The following is a 16,919-nucleotide window of genomic DNA, read 5'->3' as shown; positions in this document are numbered from 1 at the left end:
TTCTGTTTAAAAAGAGATTTTCCACCCACCATGCATCCCCAAGATGGTGGAAGTCACCATGAGGGATTTGGGAATACACCTCCTTTACTCACTCCTGAAAAGCAGAGCCCTTACAGACATATGGAGCACATTCTCTCTGATGGGAATTCCCTCCCTTAACTCTGTCTCCCTTTATCAGCAGCCACAGCAGGGTACAAGGAGCAACTAAAACAAGCAAGTCTTCTTGCTTGTTTCAAGTCCTACATTAAAAGTGTTGCCTTTTTTCCTTCCCCTGTAGTTCTGAGACAAGGTTAACTTATGGTGGGTCTATGTAATTCTTTTAGAGAGGTTTGGCAAAGGTCAGTTACAAAAGCAAATTATTTTTCCCATGTGATGCAGTGGTGTTATGCACCCAGACTGCTATTAGAATAAATATGAATAATAATAAAGAATAACAATATCTGCTTCCCCTGTGGAATTGTCTTTATGACATTAAAAAAGAATTTGTCTGCCCAGGCCTAACCACAGTTTTCTTCGAGGAGGAGGTGAAGATGGGGCTGGTTTCCTCTGCTTACACTGGATATTTTTGAACAGGGCAGGTCTCATATCAGCTCCATGATTCATATTTAAGAGTGAATAAAGCTGAAAGGGTTTGGGGAATACCCAGAAATACGGATAAGAGGAAATTACACAAAAGACAGCGGGATCAGGCTCAGAAATAACAGGGACAGCTGACATCTACATCTGAATCTGCCTACTGATAGCCAAAGGAACAGGCAAAATGAAAGAGGCATTTGAAAGACTTAGTTTTGCAAGAGAAAACTGGGCAATGAGGGGAGAGAGGAATGCAAGAAATAATTGACACTTACAGAGTACAGACTATGTCACTTCTTCCCAAAACTGGCAGCTCTGCTTGAACATTGCAGATTTCCTTTCACACATTTGGGAGCATTAAAAAGCGTGTGGAGTACAAAAGTCTGGCACCACAGGCAGCAGGGAAAACTGTACAATTGCAATTAAAAATCCCCATATTTCCATTGATTTTATGGTAAAGTCAGGTGTGACAAATTAAGACTAACCTCCAGAAATAGAGAATATCCAATATATAATAGTTATACATAGTGATATTTGCTACTGCTAATTAATTTAATCTTGCTTGCCTTGACTCTTACCAAGTCCCTCACACAAAACTATGTAAGGCAGAGAGTTTATTTTGTTCCAAACCAACTTGCTACCTTACCACACTGTTCCTAAGACACCAAGTTATCCCTAAAACATGCACAAAACTGAAATCATGTCAGATTCTGTTATTAATACTGTACTGTTAGTTCTATATTTAATATTATAGTGGAAGCAGTACCTCTTCTGCAAAGTTGGTTTTCTTGTCAAGCATTTCCCGTAAAGTTTGAAGGATTTTAATGCAGAGCTTTTCTTCTTTTTCCATTAGCTTCTTTGTGTGATTAATCAACCTGAAAGTAAAATATTAAAACTTAAAGAGCACTGCACATTGTTGCTAAGCCATGCTGCAATTTCTTTATGTAAAAATTGCCCATCATTATATTTTTCCTCAAGGAAAGGAAATAAAAGTGGTCAAGAGAAATCATAATTAAAAAGGACTTTCAAGGTGTTGCGAGATTTTTGTGTTAATGTCCATATCTTATTGGCTATACAGAAGACATAATTTTACATCCATATTTTTTGCGGGTTTACAGTTTAAGATCCAGACTTGCTATTTCATCCTTTCTTTATTAAAAGGTAACTAATTTTAACTATTATTTAAAGGCAACCAGTGGTCACCACGCATCTTGCAAACTTTAAAAGCTACAACCCTTATACCTTCCAACTTCTATGATGGCTATAATATATTTATGATATAATTAACAAATGGTATTCAGCCAAAAGGATTTCCAAAAAATTTTACATGGAAATGTTCAGAAATACAGACATTTGGATGAAACATAATTGTTGTTTACATTCACACAACCACTTGACAAGCCAGAAAACAAGGTCCATTTCCGTCTCCAGAAATGACTGTGACAGGAGTTTGGATTTCAGTCAACTGAAGCCGATACCAGAAGCAGCTTTTCTGTCTTTGTGCAGAACAGATCTGTGCACAGGTCCTTGCACTGGTTCACACATTGCTGGAGAAATGTTTGTGAAAATAGGAAGGGAGGAAATATGAAGGCCTTCAACAGGTTTTGTTTTGTTTTGGGTTTTTTTTGTTTGTTTTTTTGGTTTTTTTGCATTTTGATGCCAGCTTCAAACAGGAGTTTGGACAGAGGACATGGGATAATCTCAAAATTTAATTTTTATTTTTTTAATTTTTCCAAACATATAAAGTATATTATTACAATGCTACCTCTGCAGAATATGCAAATAAGCAAGGAATCAGGAGAGCTGCCAAATGCATTTATTTCCCCCAAGTTATCTCTGTTTAAATTATAGTTTCTCAAGGGCGAGGAGGGCATCTCACTTGAGGGCTAATAAAAAAATTTGCAAGACTCTATTCCAATGCACAGACTGCAAATAAAACATCTAATAATTTATGACCAGATAGTGGTCCCAGTGAAATGTATTTTCAAAGAGCTGTTGGCAGTTTAAAATAAAAATATCAATTTGCTGTACCAAAAGAAATAAAATAAAAAAAAAAAAAAAACAACAACAAAAAAACCCACAAGCCTTGAAAAGCCCACTGCTTCATTATGAATTCTTGAAAATTCTGCGATGGAAAATCTAAGTTTCTGTTGTAGGTTGGTGAAATGTAATAGCAAAGTAGGCTATTGAGAAAACAGAAGCAGGTTGAGCCTGCCACAATTTTAACAAGCCACTAAAATCCCATTTCTAGCAGGTAAAGCAAGCAACCCCTCTCTCTCTGTGCTCTCCAGACAGCAAAACTGCTGAGAAATATTAAATATGAATCAAAAGACCTCACTTTAAAGCTTTCAACAGTAAACTTGGTCACCTGCATTCTTAAGTCTGCTGAAAACCAGAGTTAAGTGCTGTTGAAAATGTTAAAACCCTGCCATCTTTCCCAAAAAAGCAAACAGGCCCCTCTGCACCCCACTTACTTGGACATGAAAGCGCCACATCTTATTCTGGCATCGCTGCCCTCAGGGAACAGGAGCTCTGGGCTGTGCAGCACATCAACCAGCACTGAGAACTCAGCCTGCATCATGGGCGTGAACTGCTGCTCCAAGGAGGAGACCACGTCCTGGGGGAGACAGGAGAACATCCATAACTGCAGGAGAACTACAACGTCACTGTGGAGTCAAAATTTGGCATGGTGCACTGCTTGGCCCAGTGTGATGCAAGAGCCCTGGGCAGCCCTGGTGGCTGTAAAGCCACCTCAAGCCTTTCTTCCCACCACTCCTCATGCAGGGCAAGGGGGAGAAGGTGCCCATTGTTACCCTCTTTCAAATTTCTCCTCTGCAGTAGTGCCCACAAAAGCTGTGGCAACATTTGGGATGATGATGTGCTGTAAAAGCAGTGCTCACCACATACAGCTAATGTGTTGCCTCAGGTGTTGTGTCCTTGGTGTTCAGGACCCCTCCATTTGTCTGGGTCCTGCTGTTTTCTCAGGTCATAAACCCCTGATGCTGTTTAGACTCTACATGCACAAAGTGATCTCCATCTTATGGCAATCTCCAGTGACACAAACATGATCTAAAATCTCCAGCATGTCCTCTGCAGCCAGAACAGGACATGTGGCTATAAAAAGGCAGAATGGAGATGCTGCTCTGTGGAGAACTTTGAGAACACAACTTCAATATTGTGTGCAGTTTTGGGCACCACAATGTAAGTGTCCAAAGGAGGGACATGGAGATAGTGAAGGACCTGGAGGTGAAGCCACATGAGGAGCAGCTGAGGGCACTTGGTGTGTTCAGCTGGAGAAGAGCAGACTGAGGTCAGAGCTCACAGCAGTTCTGCAGCTTCCTCACGAGGGGAAGAAGAGGAGCAGCTTTGATCTGAGACCAGGAACAGGACCCAGGGCACGGCTGGAGCTGTGTCAGGACAGGGTTAGGGTGGATATCAGGAAAAGGTTCTTCCCCCAGAGGGTGCTGGGCACTGAACAGGCTCCCCAGGGAATGGTCACAGCACCAAGGCTGACAGAACTCCAGGAGCACTTGGACAACAACCTCAGGCACGGGATGGGATTGTTAGGGATTGTCCTGTGAAGGGCCAAGGGTTGGACTCAATGATCCTCGTAGGACCCTTCCAGCTCAGCTCATTCTGTGATACTTCCTACCCCTCTCTGACTCCCATAGGAGCCCAGTACTGATCTTGAAGAGCTGAGCCTTCAGCTGCCCCCACACAGAAGTGCAGTGGCTCCTCTCATCCAGCACTAAAAAATGCCCTGGGCCTGTCTCTGGTGTTTTCCACATCTGGCACACCTGAGAAAACTTCAATCCCACTGCTGCCCAAGCCATTTGCTATTTCTGTACCTGCAGTTTCTCTATGATATTCCTGTAATCCCAGGCAGGCCCGCCAAGAGCTTCTTTGAAGCGAGGTCCGCTGCGGGCTGACATCCTCCAGCCCATGGCTGCCCTCTGCACCATGTTGGAGTGACTCTTCATGAACAAGGTGTTCACCTGGCTGTCCAAATCCACCGGAATTGCAATCCCACGGTTCTTTGCTTTAACAGGAAGGAAAAACCCAAGACATTTACAATGGCAAAAACTTGAAAGTCATATAGAAATCATGGTATGCAACAGCCTGATCTCGTTGAAGTTAAGGGGCAGGGTGATATCTCTTCAACAGGTTTTAAAAGTAAAGATCCTAAGAATAAGAACCCTTAAAATTAAGCTTGCCTAAGTGGTAGGAATCAGCCATAATCTAGTTAAAGAAAGCAAGCTGTACTATTTTAAATGAGATGAGAATAATTTCCAGTATATATTTTCACAGATTTTTTTAAACAGAATAGTTTTTTTACTAACTTGAAAAAAAATCCAGAGATATTAATAAGAGTAACAAAAGGAGTGTTATTTCAACAGTTGCTTTTACTCTATTCAGAAGCAAATTCTGAAATTTTTATTTCTAGTGGACACATGCACATTTATCCAATTTATTCCAAGTACTCTCTGTTGCTTTATTGTATATCTCTCTTCTGAAGACCTTGAGGAACCAAGTGCATACAAATTAAATTTGAAAGACTGTCTCCTCTCTGAGTTTCCTATACTGCTAAGGCTACTAAACCCTGGATTCCTGGATGGTGCCTGGATGCCACTGCAATATATGCAGTAGTTAATAAGCATCTGATATTCTAGCTGATAGTTTTAAAAATTTAATCAATAGCTAAAAATTGCAATTTTTTTTCTTTTTAGACTTTAGAGGCAAGAAATTACAATAGAGAGAGTATCAGAATAAAACAAAAAATAGAAGAAAGTTGCAGGAATTTTTGCAGGGCATCCACTATTAAACTACTATTGTATCCTGAACTGTTGTTTGAAAAGGAGGTTTGAAAGGCAACGTTAGACGGTATCTGCCCTCTCCCCCAGTAAAATCTCTGTGTTAGCTGCTACTTTCCATCCCACTGGAGATCAGTCACATTGTTCTCTAGCTCAGCATGAGTAGTCTGAAATTCAACCAATAAACAAGAGTTTGCCCCATGCCTGAAAATGTTTCAGGCCAGGCTGGATGGGGTCTGAGCAAGCTGGGATAGTGGAAGGTGTCCCTGCCCATGGCAGGGGGTGAAGCTGGATGCTGTTTAAGATCCTTTTCAACCCAAACCATTCTGTGAGTCTGTGATCAATATCTCCAAAAGATCAGGTCATGTTCCAGTGATTAGGCTCTGTTTTCCATGCATTTCACTTAATTGCTGTAGCACAGCTTATGTTTAATAAAAACTTAAAAGTAAAATGGAGCAGTTCTAATCAATTTGTAATAATAACCAATACTAAGTAATTTTTCAGTTTTCCTCATTGAAACAAGCTGAATTTTGAAACGCAATTAGCCCAAATTGCAGTTCTGCATAACATTTCTCTGAGGCATTTCCCCACTATTCCTCACTAACACACTTCCCACAGTGGAGGAAGGCATCAAAAATATTCCACCTCTTCCTCCCAGCTCTAAAATATATCCAGCTTTATGTCCTGAAGCTGTGAAGTCAGCAGATGCCCTTCTGTCCCAAGCAGCCCATGCCTCCAGCCCCACAGGAGGACGTGCAGGCAGAGGCAGCACACAGCTCTGATGAATGAAGGCTGCAGTGCTGCCAAGCACAGTGAGTCACAGATCCCAGGCACAAACTTTCTCTTCCCCTCAGGACTAGAGTGAAATGACAGCTTTTATTATAAACCTAAATCTGGCTGTGACACCTCAACCCCCAGCCTCAGAGACTGTGGCAAGGGCACTCTGTCATGGGGACTCTCTTCCCTTTAATGAATCCTACAGGTTCAGGGCACCCTCTTCTCTTCCCACTGCAAGGTTGGATCCTGATGCAGGACTGGAGCATCCCCCATGGATCAGGCTGTTCCATTGGGATGCAAGAGAATTTTCTAATTCCATTTCTGGTAGGCACTTTCTTTTAAATGGTTGGCCACAGGGAATTGAAAAAAAAAAATTAGGTTAAGCTGGGAAGACACAAATTGACTTTTCCTCTCCACTCTCCATTTGTTTTGAAGGCAAGTTCCTGATTAACATGTGGAAAATGCCATGTATGACTGGCCATTATTTCTAATGATTGTTTTTCCATATAATTCAACTGGGCTGTTTTTCAAAACACATTTGCCCTGTTGCTGCCTACTTTACTAGAGAAGTCCATTAAAGTTCTGCCAGTGTGGGTAGGGTGCTGCAGCCTATTAATCCAATTTATTGTGTCCCAGTGTCAATCACTGGAATGCTACTGGACAATGATCACTTCTCAATTAAGTGGAATGTATGCAGAATCCTGATATATCGAAGAATAGATTAAGCAATGGGGAGCACACCGTTCAGAGGAAACCCCAGACTTCTGCAGTCCTAGAGATGCCATTTGAAGTTAACAATTTCCATCAGTGTCTGAGGAGCAGTCAAGGACTGTGATTGCTCAAAGAGTTGGAGCTAATTAAAACTATCACAAAGAAAACCAGAGAGAGAAAAAAAATACTCCTTTGTTTTGAGCAGTTCTTACATGTATAATTCCATTTGTAATTAAGATTTGTATTGGTTGTCAAAGGGCACTGTTGAAGTCTAAGCTATAAACAAAGCCTTTGTCTTCTTATTTCTTTTCAGCTTGTAGAAAGTTTATCTTTCATTTGTTTCACATTTCATTATTTAAAACAACATGAAACATATTTTTACATTTTGGAAAGCTGATGAACAAATGGGAACATAAATATTTATTTTTAATTTAGGTGTTGTAGGCTGCTTTCCTCTTCAAAATGTGTCAATCTCCCTTAAAGTATCAACATCAAATATTTAAAAGCATGTTTATTTTTGTTCCACTTAGAAATACTTTTGGACAGCACTCAAACTTGCAGAGTATGGTTCGAGCTGGTAGACAAAGGAGACAAGAGGGGGTAAAATTCTGTCTTTCATCTGGTGATATTTGGAAATAGCTACATGGCTGTCTGTACATAAGTATCCAGCAAGATACTTACCAGGATGGACTCAATGATCCTTGTGGGTCCCTTCCAGCTCAGAATATTGTGTGATTCTGTGATGTCTTCAGCACAGGTAAATTCTGCCCAGCAATGGAGGGCATATCCCAGGCTTATACAGTGCCCACTTCCCACCTAAGGCACTATGCATGGGGCTAATTACATCCTCAATACACAACACCATTTTGCCAGTGTCAGAGGAGATGGAATTTCTGGGAAATCCTTTAAACTACTAACTCTCAATCTGCTGCTCCAAATTATCTCTCAGCAAGAGAGCCAAGAGGAGCCAAGACAAGCGAGCAAACACAACCCAGGGCAGTGGTAAGAAACACAGAGCCACGAATTCATCCAGGTCCCAGCAAAATGCCCTGCCCTGCGCTGAATGGGTCCATGGGCATCCAGTGATCAGCAGCTTTCCTCCCACTTACTGCTTACACAATGAAATAGTACTTGAAAACTCAAAAGAAAAGGGCACCAGGAATGCCAGGAATCAAGCAGGTAAAAATCAAGGCACTCCTGACAAGCAAGCTCCAGCGCAGTGCCAGGACCACAGTCCAGCTGCTCCCAGAGAGGCTGAAATGGACCCAGGCATTATTTTGTTAAATTACCTGCATGTATTTCTCTTCACAGGAGCACAGCAATTGGACCTATTTCAGGAATGCCTCCTGAAGTACTGTCCTTTCATTGAACTGCTGCCTGTGTCTGAGGACCAGTTTAGTCCTAAGGATTTCCAGGAAGTGGCCCTTGCCTGTAATTTTCCTTGGATGCCCATTCTTCAGAATAATGTACCTTCCCATAAGGAACCTCGCTGTTCTCGCTATTTCCACCTACTGCTCCCTAATTTTAAATTCCACTCCATTAGCTTTTGCAGTATATACAGAACACACCAGTGTGTGGTGGCTTCACAGCTAATTAACCCTGAAGCATCCCTGGTGTGGGTTTTCAGGGGGACATGCAGGTATTTGGTCCCTAAGAGCCCCTGGAGGAGGAGTGTGCTGGGCAGTCTGGGTCAGAAGGAAGCCCCAGCCTTACCTGGCTGTGAATCATTTGCAGTGCTCCCAGTTTACACCCCCTGGTAGTCACAGACAGCTCTATCATGTTCTCCCACACTTCCCAGTTGTCACGTAACAGAGCGATGCATATTTAGTTCAATTAATTTTGCTCCATAAATCAGTCCCTCCAGCTCCTTAATCATTTACTGACTGCTTAACAAATGCATTTGGATGGAGAGACACTAATGCTAGCGACAGCAAGACTTTTTAAGGGAAATAAAAGCTTTGTTTAGACAAGACACAAACCTGCCAATCTTGTACCATTCACTTGGATGTTTCTTTCCAACAGAAAATATACACTAAAATATTTATCAGCCTGTAAAAAGATCATCATTGAATTTTTCTTGCAATTAGGGAAACACAAACAGTTAAAATAGAATAAAATATGTGCTTCATCTGAAAGGTATTCTTCTTGCTGTCAAAAAAGTAACAACAGGATAATTATTTTATTTGAACTAAAAATTGAAAATGAAAGTTTAGCTTTTTATAAAATGGAAAAAAGATTTTAAAATTCAAATGGGAAGGGAAATAAATGTATTTTCAGGACTAAAAAAAATGTTATATAAGAATTAATCTATATGGACATTAAAATACACATAATAATTCCAAAGATGCAACAAAGTATGACCTAGATTTTACGCTTAATATTTCCTATTTGTAATTTTTCAGGGAAAACTAAAGGGCTTTAGAGGGCATAAAAACATGGTCAAGAAGAACCAGAGGAGAATTTTTTTTTTATTCTCTACAAGGAGGTATTGGTGACTTTAAATTAGGGAATAAATACTCAACTAGAAAGGACTTCAATACACCTTCAAACCATCTGCTCTCTGTTACGGACAACCTATGCTCTTTACTATCTTTGGAAAAATTTATTGAGCCCCATTTAAAATGATGGCAGCTTATCTGCCATATCTCCTCCCTCCACTTTCTCTCAGCCCACTGACCAAGGACATCCTTCTAAAGTGGGTTCTAATCCTCTGATTTACAATCTAAATTTACTTAGGTTATTTACAACCTAGTGTAATTTATGTCCAGTTGGTTTGGGGTCAGCACTGTCCTTCAGCTTAAACGTCTCTGTGAGTCTCTTCTTAAGTACATTAAAAGAGCAACAACACAGGTCTGTGTTTTGCTAAGCAAAACATTGGGGGAGGTCTGAATTCCCTTCTTCTAACACAGTTCTCCTTTCCCCTGACCACCCCAACAGTGCTTCCTCTGTACCTGTTCCAGCTTTGAACAGAGGAAATAGCAATGTTAGAGGGCTCACCTCAAATTTGGTAGGATGGAAACAAGAATTTTCCTCTTGCTTCTCCTGTACAATATCCTAGAACATAATCTGATAGTGACTAATGTAATTTGGCTTGATAACAGATTTTTTTTTTTTAAGGGTCTGCCAAGAGACATAGTATAACAGACTGCAGGTTCCTATCTGGCACTGTTTACTCATCTGGGAAATTCCAATTATTTAATTATTGGTGGTCACAGCACAGTCACAGACAGACCATATCCTTGGGATAGACACAGTACCAGAGGAAAGATTCAAATTTTTAAAATATAATGAAGAAAACTAATGGATGCTACAGAGACAAGAGTGTAAGAAAACTGAATTTACCCTTGTAACAGAAAACTGATGCTCAGAGGTCAAGATACAAGAATTGTTGCCTTAATTAAGAATCAAAGGCAGCTTTGCATCGGTCCTGAAGGATTGGTCAGGAAAGACCCTGCTTCAACATTTAGGATACGTAATTTAAGATATACAATCTTTGGTTGTGAGGAGAGGTGATATTCCCCAATCTTTAGACAAAGACAGTAGCTGGTTTAAAGAGGGTGGAGACTGGCCTCCACCCTTCTCAGCCTTGCAAAGATCATAAAATGCATGAACTGATAGTCCTTTGACAATGAATTCATTAGAAATAAATTAAATGGTTGGATGTCTTATTTCCCATGTTTTCACAAAGGTCTGGGTATTTTTCAGTTGTTGTTATTTTACCAGGGAGATGGGAGCTGGTTTGATTATTCATTTTTTGGATGGTATTTTCAAGAAAAAGCTCAGTCCTATGCAATAAAAGAAAAAAGGCCAAAGTGATATATGTATGTGTTCATTCTCACCAGTGTGACAACCTGCTTCAGAAATCCATGTGAACAAGTCAAACACACGCATACACACATATATGCAATTTCACAAGTGTTTCTATTCATGCCAAGCAACCAAATGTTTCCTGGGTAATAGAAACCTGGTGCACATTGGTATCTGTGCTCCAAACCTCCTGGAGCCACAGAGGGATCTGCTGAAAAAGAGGAGCAAGCCTCTATGCTTCCTGCTGAACTGAAGGCAGGAAAGTGCCTTGAGACAAAGCAGCAAGTGAGGTTTGAAAAGCTTATGCAGTTTTTCCCTGGTGGTAAAGCAGAGTTGAAGTACAAGGGTTATAAAAAATAAGCTTCTGCAAGACATCCTTTTGTTGACCTAGAAGGTAATGCACATGCTTACAGTGATCATCAGAAAGCAGAAGTAATGATCTTAAGCTCTTGAGGCAGTGCTTGCATCCACCTGCCAGCAACAAACCAGGAAGCACTGAGCAGAGTGTACGTTGCTTAAACTTGAAGTGTATCATTTTAAAAGTGTGTCGTTATATGGATCTTTGATATCTTGGGAAATCTGTGTATGATCTTTCTTTCTTTCGCCTGAGATTCATTTGTAAATCCAAGACAATGATACCAACCAACAACAACAACAAAAAATCATGTTTGTTCTTTCAGAGCTATACTCCACTTATGTTCCCTCATTGGTCCCTGCTGTAAATGTGTCCAATACTCCATCTCTCTGATATAGGCAAAGTCTTTTTAGGGGTTTTTTAAAGCCTTGCTGTGAAACATGAAGGCCCTAACATTAAAGTTGTCAGATTCTAAGGTCAGAAGAGGGGGGAAAAGGGTCCACATATGCAGCCAGCAAAAGAGGAACAAGAAGATTGCTATGTTTGTATTATGGAAGATGCCTCTGTCTTCTCAAAGTGAAGCATCATTTTGGGCAGAGGAACACCCGACAGAGAAAGGCACCAGGCACTCACTGCAATCACAGAAGGGCCTTGGCTGTAAAAACCTCTGGTGTCCCCAGCTGGGTCAGTTTTTCCAAATATTTCCATGGAGAAGAACAGTCCTCTATTAACCCAGGCAAGACATGTTTGCCACCATGCCTAAAAACACCGAGTATCACCCATGGTTAAAATCTCTGCTGGCCAGGCAAATTTTGCACAGCAGTGTTTGTTAAAAACTCTGCTTCCATTTCTTCTCCAACTACCTTGCTCTTTGGAAAATCCCCCTCACCTCTTGCCTTACTCTTCCCTTCTGCACTGACAAAATAAAACACTCAATAAAAACGTGGCAGTTGTCTGACACAACACAGTTTTACCACCTGGATATTGCTATTAGTGCTGAATCCCTGAACAGCTGTTAGGATATGGGCAAGGAAGTCAGCAATGCTGTGTGCTTGCAGGGAGCTGCTCTGAGCCCATGGCACCCCAGGGACTCCCAGCCTGGCAGTTCCTGCTGCAGGGAAGTCCCAGAGCAGGACATGGAGTGATGCCCTTCATGACATCTCAGCTCCACTCTGCCACGCCTGAGAGTGCCCAAGGCATGGCTGGGGGCCCATGGGTGGGAAACCAGAGAATCAAGAAGGAGCTTGGACCCATAGGACAGCACAAGAACTTACTTAAAAAACCAAAAAAAACCCAAAACCAAATCAACTCTAAACTACCTCCAGGAAAAAAGAAAATAGAATGAAAGAAAGGACTATAGTGGAAGAAACCAGGTTCCACAAATAGGGAACAAAGTCACATATCTGAAGCCAACTCCAGACATCAGCCATTCCTGGAGCCCCCAGGAACAAGAGGCACACAGAGGACTGCCCACCAAAGCCCACCAGCCCTTTCATGTGCTGGCACACCTGGCTGAAGCTGGATCTGCCATCCCCTTAGGGTGACCCATGGTTTCCCTTTCAAGCTGCTGTGGGGAGAAATTCAGCTTGGCTGTCTCAACAGGGCAGAATCATAGAATAATTTAGGTTGGAAAAGACCTTGAAGATAAAGGGTCAGTAATCTAACAGTGCCACATCCACCACTACACCAAGTCTTTAAGAGCCACATCTACACAACTTTTAAGTATCTCCTGGGTCTGATGACTCAACCACTTTCCAGGGCAGCCTGTTCCAGTGCTTGACAACCCTTTCTGTGAAGAAATTTTTCCTAACATCCAACCTAAACCTCCCCTGGTGCAACCTGAGGCCTTTTCTTCTTGTCTTAGCACATGCTTCTTGGGAGAAGAGAAAGCCCAGTGAGAGCCTGGTCTGACTCATCCAGTAATAAGCAGAGCTCTGCATTGCTGGAATTTGCTGGAAATTTTTCATGCTAGAATCAGCTGTGTGCTGTGGGCACGTAGCCAAATGGAAAATAAACCCATGCTCAGATGTCTCCAAACAGCCTCATCTTGATGAGATAACACAACGACCTCTCTGAGCTAGAATTTGATTTTAGATGCAGTTCTACAAAAATGAAGATATAGAGCTGTCTGTAAGCACACAGAGGGCATGGTTGGTCTCAAGCCTCCTCTCACCTGCCCTATTTCTCCCCCTTTCCCCAGACTCCCAGAGGAAGTAATTTATTGATGACCATTTCCAGAAATGCCAGAGAAGAGCAAGGGCATAAATGTTAAACACACAAACAAGAAGTTGTAGAGATGGAGCTTTATGTGAGATTGTAGTAGCTATAGCATAAAGGAAATAAAATGTCTTCAGCTTCCAAAGTTCCTTTGCCAGATGGATCCATAATTAAATCATTTGCACAGCAAATAAAACAATTGAAGGTTGCTAAATTTTTAGGTAACTGCTTATTCACAGTCACACAGAAAGTTAATGAGATGTTTGGGCTAAAATGTTAAATGATACTCCTGTAAAGCTATTCCAAGAGTCTAAATGTGGAGCTGATTGTCACAGTGCTGCAGGTGGTTCTGGGACCTTCTCATATTGTTTCAGCATAATTTATTAATACTTTTTAATAAATGTATCAACAATAGAATTTAGCCAGTTTCTATGTTCCTCTGCCTCTACTCAGCTTTCATTCACGCTGAGCAGAAAATTATTCTATAAGCAACCAGCAACACTGACTTTTGGAAACTGCATTGAATAATGCTTTATTCTGTCATGGCAGAAGACTTTAAAGTCATATTTACAGAAATTTAACTTAATTAACTTTTGCAAGTCTTAGCTATGTTCTGGTGAAGATTATTTTTTTTAATGTAGGGTAAGAATTTTTTAAAAGATTATTTTAACAGGAATGCCTTTGCTTATGTTGTGATTTAATAGCATAACTTGCTTGATATTAAAAAGTTAAAATCACCAAGAGTTTCAACCATCAAATTAAAATTGATGGCTGAAAGCTCAATCAGCACCCACTTAGCAAGCTCATTCCTCTGCCCTACCAGTGTCACCCTGACAACTCAATTTGATAGGGCAGGTTTGAATGATTATTAAAGAAGGAAGAATTTACCCTAATAAAGTGGGATTTCTCAAATCACTACTGACACAATTTGAGAATGGTAGAGTCAAATTAAAAACTGTTAAATTTCAACTCTGATCTTAAAACACAAAGTAAAACCTGGCACCTACCCACTTCAGCCAAAGTCTTGATACAGGACTCCACTGAGGCTTTCTGTGTTGGGTTTGGCCAGGTACAGTTGTAAATTCTAAAAGCAGACTGCAGCAGCTGAATAAAAACAGGCTGGTGTGTCTGAAAACAAAAACAAACAGAATTTTACCTCTAAGGATCTCCTCACAGCTGCCCTAGGGTTTGACACAACGTAAACCAAGGGGGTTTTAGCTTGTAGACTCAACTTATAGCTCCATTAAATTCTCTTTGATCTTTAGGTCTGGCAGGAGCAGAAATCAATGCTGCACCACTAAAAAGGCTAAATCATGCAATTTTTCCTCAGATTGCCACTGATATCAAGCAAACACAGTACACACCATAAGGACAGAGGAGTTTTTCCCATTCTCAGGCGAGTGTCCCTTCTGTCACAGGACACAGCATCTCCCTCACAAAGATTTTTCTGCAAGGATATTCCCTCCAATGAATTCACAAGAGCCAGAAGTAACTGTGACCACATTGAGCTGTCTGCTGGTTTGAGATGCAAGTGACTAAAATGAAGAATTAAGTGTTTTAAAGAGGGATTAAGCTGGTAGTCAGTGGCATGAGAGGAGACAGAAATTAAAGGAGGATGAAAAGAGACAACATTCCCATGCAGATAGCAGAAGATATCTCATTAATGGTCTGAATAACTGATTTGTCTGTGTCTCTTCTCCTTACCTGGAGGCTGGTGCTGTTATCTGAAAATGGTGAATTGAAGAAGCCACTCACAATGCTCATGACAGGCTCAGTGACATATTTCTCCAGAGACGTGTCTGCGTGTTTACGATCTGTGGTTGTGTTACAAACCTGCAGGGAAGGAGGAGGAAACAATGAGATTTAATTCTCCCCAGTAAGCAAGCTTCATTATTTTGTATTTATTACAACACATCTGATATTTCTTCTTAAAGTAAAAACAAAAGATTTTGATATAGTATCTATCAGAGAGAACTATGTTAGAGTTGAAGCTGGATTTGTTACAGCTTATCTTTCTTCTCAGAGGTCCAGCCTTCTCTTCTGAACTAATTCTTTTTGGCTGCCTGCCTCTTCTTTCCCACACCATGAAGAAAAGAGTCCCCTAAATCAGCACACTGCATGTCACTTACACATTCAGACAGATTCAAGAAGAAAATGGACCTTTCCTCCCATTGCAGGGCTGGTTGGAAGATGCTTCAGAGACAGATGAGACATAAACGACTCAGGTTAGAAAGATTTCATACAACATTTAGCTTCTCTCAACAATTAATCACCACAACTAGGTGGAAAAGGTGAAGTTCATTTGCAGGAAAAATGTTTGAAATGAGGGAAGGGAAACAGCATGCTCAATACCAACAGGCTTTAGGATGGTACTGGAAGAGAGGCAGCATTTCTTTGGGAAGCCACATGGGGAAAATACAGAAGCCAAGCTAAAACAATGAAAAAAGGGAATGGATGATACCAGGACAACTCTGGAGCACAGAAGGATGATTGAATGGTGGAAAGGGAGTGAAAAGATTTGTACAAAAGGTTCCTGAAGACTCCCTTTGGTACAACACTTAAAGTTTGTTGCTGCGTAAAGATGTCACACTTAAAGAAAGCGAAAAATTACTGGTGTGGATTACATCCTTCAAGTATTTCCTTTATTTTTTTCAACACTTTTGAGCATCTATACAGAGTCATGTTGACTTTGCACATGCCAGTGTACACAGTATGGAAAGGAGTCTACAGAGAGCCAGAACCAGTGAGAAAGGCAAGACTGGACAAGTAAGTAGTACAGTCTGTAGCCATACTACCACTTCAACAGCCTTTAAATAAGCAGCTGTAGTCATGTTTAACAAGTTGTTTTCTCTTTCACCTATGCAAGCCAGAGATGACTGCAATGTTCTAGGGAGCCTATGCAAAAGCAGAATTTATTTTGTATACAGAAACACCAGAAAAGTCTTTTCATTGTCATCTGTGCATTTAACACATAATCCCAAACCTTTGTGTTTGGGCACAAAGTGAGTGGCACACACTTACCATTACATCTCTTCAGGGATGTGGAGTCCAGAGAAGCTGTTTGAATTGCTTAAAGTTACAGAGAAAAGTTGGTGACAGAAGCAGAGAGATAATCCACAGCACCTGATCTCACACAGGGCAAAGATTCTCTCTAATTACACACTGCCACTGTCACTCCAAGACAGCAATTTCACCAGGAATGTTTTAAGGAAGTTTACTGACATGACATCCAAAAGCACCTGTGTTCAGGGTATGATAGAGCTCAGGGGAACACAGAAGCACCTTGGGTCTGGCACACAAACATTGTCATGCAGTAGGCAGAGGAATAACCAAAGATAACTTCAGACCTAGACAAATGAGGCATCTTGAGGAGTTTGCTTGTCTGCTTATCTAAAATGTGTCAGATAAATCAGTCATGCCTCCACAGAGTGCTTTTTTTATCACCCCAAGAAAGATTTTGGTCAGAGAAGCAACAGTGTCTAAAATGAAACAGCAAACTCATCAGCCCTTCTGTTTTGGGAAGAGTGTGACAGCACCACCTCCCCCAGTCCTCATGAAGGTAAATGATTCAGCTAATAACCAAAACCTGTTTATTAATTTTTTTTTTAAGAGACCATAGGACTTAAAATCTCTGGAAGTTCTTTTGCTTTTAATTAATCTGCATGCCA

The 16,919-nt window shown here is 40.9% G+C and overlaps 1 protein-coding gene across 11 annotated transcripts in view; it reads right to left on the bottom strand.

The window, feature by feature from the left end:
* Positions 1–16,919, bottom strand: part of ITPR2 (inositol 1,4,5-trisphosphate receptor type 2) — a 242,560-nt gene that overhangs the window by 111,268 nt on the left and 114,373 nt on the right. For all 11 annotated transcript variants that reach the window (XM_021538669.4, XM_085570357.1, XM_085570356.1 and 8 more), the window contains 5 exons: positions 14,956–15,084; positions 14,259–14,379; positions 4,422–4,612; positions 3,048–3,190; positions 1,340–1,448 (listed from right to left, as the gene is read on the bottom strand). In XM_021538669.4, the coding sequence (XP_021394344.2) occupies positions 1,340–1,448; positions 3,048–3,190; positions 4,422–4,612; positions 14,259–14,379; positions 14,956–15,084 (693 nt within the window). The remainder of the gene's footprint in view (positions 1–1,339; positions 1,449–3,047; positions 3,191–4,421; positions 4,613–14,258; positions 14,380–14,955; positions 15,085–16,919) is intronic.

Source organism: Lonchura striata, chromosome 1A, assembly GCF_050655825.1.
Source record: "Lonchura striata isolate lonStrDom1 chromosome 1A, ASM5065582v1, whole genome shotgun sequence".
Lineage (NCBI taxonomy): Eukaryota > Metazoa > Chordata > Aves > Passeriformes > Estrildidae > Lonchura > Lonchura striata.
This window is presented reverse-complemented; position numbering and strand designations above follow the sequence as displayed.